This window comes from Diuraphis noxia, unplaced genomic scaffold (assembly GCF_037042655.1).
Source record: "Diuraphis noxia isolate RWA-SAM2 unplaced genomic scaffold, SU_Dnox_SAM2 contig0001, whole genome shotgun sequence".
NCBI classification, from domain to species: Eukaryota; Metazoa; Arthropoda; class Insecta; order Hemiptera; family Aphididae; genus Diuraphis; species Diuraphis noxia.
The window spans coordinates 103,645,917-103,650,625 of NW_028301711.1; the positions used below are offsets into that span (position 1 = coordinate 103,645,917).

The 4,709-nt window shown below is 37.8% G+C and overlaps 1 protein-coding gene across 1 annotated transcript; it reads right to left on the reverse strand.

Moving 5' to 3' along the window:
- Positions 1-2,848: 2,848 nt before the first annotated feature.
- LOC149063029 (uncharacterized) lies at positions 2,849-4,503 on the reverse strand. Its single transcript, XM_089216731.1, has one exon. It carries the CDS (start codon positions 4,386-4,388, stop codon positions 3,648-3,650), a length of 741 nt encoding a protein of 246 aa, XP_089072857.1. The 5' UTR covers positions 4,389-4,503; the 3' UTR covers positions 2,849-3,647.
- Between the last annotated feature and the right edge of the window lie 206 nt (positions 4,504-4,709).

The following is a 4,709-nucleotide window of genomic DNA, read 5'->3' on the forward strand; positions in this document are numbered from 1 at the left end:
CCTATGCGTAGCCTATTAAATTGTACTATATATGGTCTATGTAAGTGTAGGTTATTGAACCAGGTTTTTTTAAGGATATTTGGTGTAATATTTCTGTAACTTGAGGCGAAATCAGCAGGTAGATTGTTCCAGAGAGAGAACCAAATATTATTAGAGTATAGTTTTATAAGAGGTGTGAAGTCAGAATGGGGGAGTTGATAAAAGGAAGGAAAGATGAGATTGGATGAAGATTTAGCCAGGTGGTCTGCAACTTCATTACCATATATGCCTGTATGACTAGGAACCCAAAGAAAGTGGATGTTATAGTTAATTTGATTTAATGTAAAAATAAGAGACTTGATGCGAAGAATAAGTGGAGACAGATGAGAGTTAAATGGGTTTGAATTTAAGGCTTGGAGGCACGACATGGAATCTGATACAATTAAGTAATTATTGGGGGGGAAATTTTGGATAAGTATTAAGGCTTCGGTGATGGCATAGCACTCAGCTGTAAAGGAAGAAGACGTAGGGGGAAGGTTATTGCTAAAAGAGAGTTGTAGATCAGGAATATAAAACGCATATCCAGCGGAGAGAGGGGAGACTGATCCGTCAGTATAAACCGCGATGAAGTTAAGGAAGCGTTCATTAAGATAATTCAAAACGGCTGCATTGACCGAGGAAGAAGACATGAATTTAAAATCATTGGAGGATAGATCAAAAAATTTATTATCAGAATGAATCTGAGGGGAAAAGATAAGAGAGTCGTAGGATTGCTCGTAAAGAGGGAGTTTAGTTGAATTAATAATATATTGATGGAAATTTGAGATAGAATGTGCTATAACTGATAATACGGGCATAGATTTAGGAACATATCGCCAATTAAGGTACAGTGAGTAATAAGTGTCAAAGATACGGTGATCGCTATAGGATAATGATTTCAAGAGAAATTTGCCGGCAAGCCAGCGGCATCTGATATTAAATGGTGGGCAGGTAGATTCAACTTCCATAGCAGGGCAAGGTGTAGAACTGATGTAACCCATAATGGTTCTGATGCATGAGGCTTGGAGTTTATTGATTTTTTTCCAATTAGAAAAGGAAGCCGATCCGAAAAGAAAGCATCCGTAATCAAGTTTGGAGCGTATAATAGACAAATATATAGATAATAGACTTGAAGGGTGAGAGCCCCACCAAGTACCAGTTACTGATCGGAGGAAGTTGGACCATCGAGAAACAAACGCCGTGAGAGTTGAAATATGTGGAATCCAGCGCAATTTGGGGTCGAGAGTGATGCCAAGATAGGTAATACTGGGAACAAAAGGGATAACATAATTGTTGAGGTGTGTATTAAGGTTGTTTAAATATCTACGACGAGTGAAAATGATTGATTTGCATTTTTCAGGGGCAACATCAAAAGACACTTTGATTAGGATATCATTCAGATCCTTCAGGGCAGAGTTGAGGTTATCAATAGCAAGGTTAAGATGTTTATTAGAAGAGAATATTACTAAATCATCAGCGTATATAAGACATTCATGACCAGACTGGGAAAGATGCTTTTCAACAATACTCATATATACATTGAACAGGATTGGACTAAGGCAGCTACCTTGTGGAAGGCCAGTGAAAGTGGATCGAGTATTTGACGATCCAAAGGGAGAGAAGAAAACAAGATTTCTGAAATTGAAGAGAGCAGACAGAATATTACAGAACTTAGGGGGGACATTTAATGAGAGAAGATAGGTAATGAGGGTAGGAATGTTCACGGAATCGAAGGCGCCGCGGATGTCAACAAATGTGGCGACAAGGAATTCCTTATTATTAAAAGCATGGTAAATGTGACCAATGAAAGTCGAGAGGCATTCCATGGTACCCAAGCCCTTCCTAAAAGCAAACAAATTTGCAGGTAAAACAGAGTTGGATTCTAGCCACCAATCAAGTCTTGTTTTCAGCATATATTCGAAAACTTTGCAAAGAGAGGAAGAGAGAGCAATTGGACGAAAAGAAACATTAGAATTAGGTTTGGGGATAGGGATGACTCGATAAGATGTCCATGAAGGAGGAACCTGATTAGATGATAGAATGTTATTCATAATAGATAAAAGGTAAACCAGAGCATTTGAAGGGAGGTGTTTTAGCATAATAGGTGATATGTTGTCAAGACCGGACGCAGTAGATTTCCGTGAAGATATGGCTAAATTTAATTCTGACATAGTAAAAATATTAGTGAGAACATGAGGAGGAGAGTATAGAGAGTGATCAGAAGGGCAAACCTCTGATATAGAAGGGACATAGCACGGAGCGACTTTAAAACAAAAAGAGTCGAACCAATCGTCATTATCTGGAGGTCTGACAGGGTTGATACAGTTTTTATAGCGCTTAGCTGTTGACCAAAGGTGATGTATGGGGAAAGATGGATTTAGATTTGAACAAAATTTTTTCCATTTTTTCCTCTTTTCATTTTTTAATAGTCTGGTGGTTTGGGCACAAGCGTTTCGGTAATTAATAAAGTCAGACATGGAGCCCGAGCGACGAAAGTTTCTAAAAAAAAGGGTTCTGTTTTTGACAGCTTCGGTACAGTCAGAATTCCACCAGGGAGGGGAGGGTGGATAAGGATTGGTATTTAATCTTTTCTTGGGAATTGTAGAATCGGCGGAGTTGCTTATAATACTAGTGAAGGTAGAATAGGAAAAAACTGGAGAGGAAGAATTTGTCAATGAAGAGATAGAATTATGAATTTGAAGAGAATACGATGACCAGTTGGCTTTATTGAAGTTAAAGGGTAAGTAGATTGGAGGTGAGGAATCCAAATCGGAACAAGATGGTACAGGATCGGTGATTCTGTTAAAATTAGCTGTTATGATAATGGGGATATGATCGCTACCGTGAGGATCATTGAGGACTTTCCAAGATAGATACCAGATTATATCAGGGGAACAAAAAGATAAGTCAATTGCTGAGTTAGATGAGTTGGGGCGACCCACATGTGTAGGACTACCATCGTTGAGAGAGCAAAGACTTAATGAGTTAATGCAATCATAGATCTGAGAACCACGGCGGGATGCAAGTTGAGAGCCCCAAGCAGGATGAAATGCGTTAAAATCGCCACCCAGTAGCGTATTATGCGATATCAGGTTAAAAAATTCATGCCATAAATTGGAAGGAACATTAGAATTACTGGGGATGTAGCAGGACCAAAATTTTAAAGGAGGGTGTGAATTGATAAGATGCACTTCGACACCTATGATGTCAATTTTACAGTGGGTAAATCTGTTTCTGGTAGCGATATCTAAAGGAATTAGTTTGGATTTGAAGGAGTTATGGACAGCAATAGCTACACCACCATAGCCATCAGAGCGGTCGGATCTATAGATTTTGAACTGTGGCATTGTAAGGGCACGTGAAGGTAAAAGCCAGGTTTCAGAGAGAAGTGCAATTGAGCATTTATGATCGGATAAGAGGTGTTGTAAGGATGGGAGACGTGCAGGGAGACTTCTCACATTCCACTGAATAATGTTAGTATAATTGTTTGAGATATTCTGGTTTTTATATTTTTGTAAAAAAGCCATGGTAATTTTAAATTATTTTGTTATTGTAATATGTTAGTTATTGAGTCAATATATTTAGTATTTTCTTAACTGTGGTGAGGACATTTGGTGTATAATACAAGACTAATCAGAAGTGAAATTAGAATCTGGAATATTAAGGAGTGAATTTAGAGAAGATTCAATTAGGGACTGAAGAGAGGCGGGTGAGAAAGGGGAAAATAGGGAGGGGGAATTTATAAGAGATTCAGAAAGCTTAAGAGAAAGAGAATGGATCCAAGATAGATCAACAGAGTTATTGTCTTCGGTAAGGCTTTGATTAGGGAGATTGGTTAAACAGCAACCATTAGGTGAAGAAAAATTAGGTTCAACTGGTAAATTTAATTTGTCTTTATTAATCGGGGAGCGAGATTTTTGCTTTGTCTTCCTAGAATTGAAATAATGATGGTGATTATTTAGCTTGGGGAAGTTTTCTTCCTCTAGGGAGATATTTGGTTTTAATATTTCAGAAATTGGAGGCTGGCTCTTAACAATATCGGAAAAAGAAAAAGCAGTAGTGTAACAATTATTTTTTTTAAAAATTAAGGCATCCTTATAGGAAATATTTTCGGTGGCCATGATGTGTTTAATTTCTTTTTGAGTGGTCCATTCACGGCAACTACGATCAGTGGCTAAGTGAGGTTGCTTACAGAAGAGACATATAGGATCAGTGGCTTGAGCGCGTGGGCATAAATCAACCGAATGATTGTTTTCACCGCAGTGACTGCACCTGGGACAGCTACGACAATATTTTTGTGTATGTCCAAAACGTAGACAACGATTGCATTGAACGGGAGACCGGACACTGGGCTTGACATCAAAAATCATATTAAATACAGAGATTATGGATGGTATTTTCGAAGCGACGAATTTAAGTTCAACTATACGGGTTTGAACGATTTTATCATCTTTTTTAATACTGATGCGTTTGAATGCATCAATTTTGACTGAAGATCGGACGCCTTCGAAAAATTCAGCTTCTGAGACTGCAGTGTCTAATTTTATTATTCCGTAAGAAAAAATTAGCGTAGAAGGTATAATTGCATTAAAGTTATTCTCCTTTAAGATGTTTGAATTCAAGCAGCAATTACCATTAAAAATTGTGTCGAAAGAAATTTTTATTTTTTTTGAACCCGCAGGTTTAATATT

What these genes read in the sequence shown, in the direction of transcription:
- LOC149063029 (XM_089216731.1), bottom strand. Translation starts at nt 4,388, where the DNA reads ATGATTTTTGATGTCAAGCCCAGTGTCCGGTCTCCCGTTCAATGCAAT.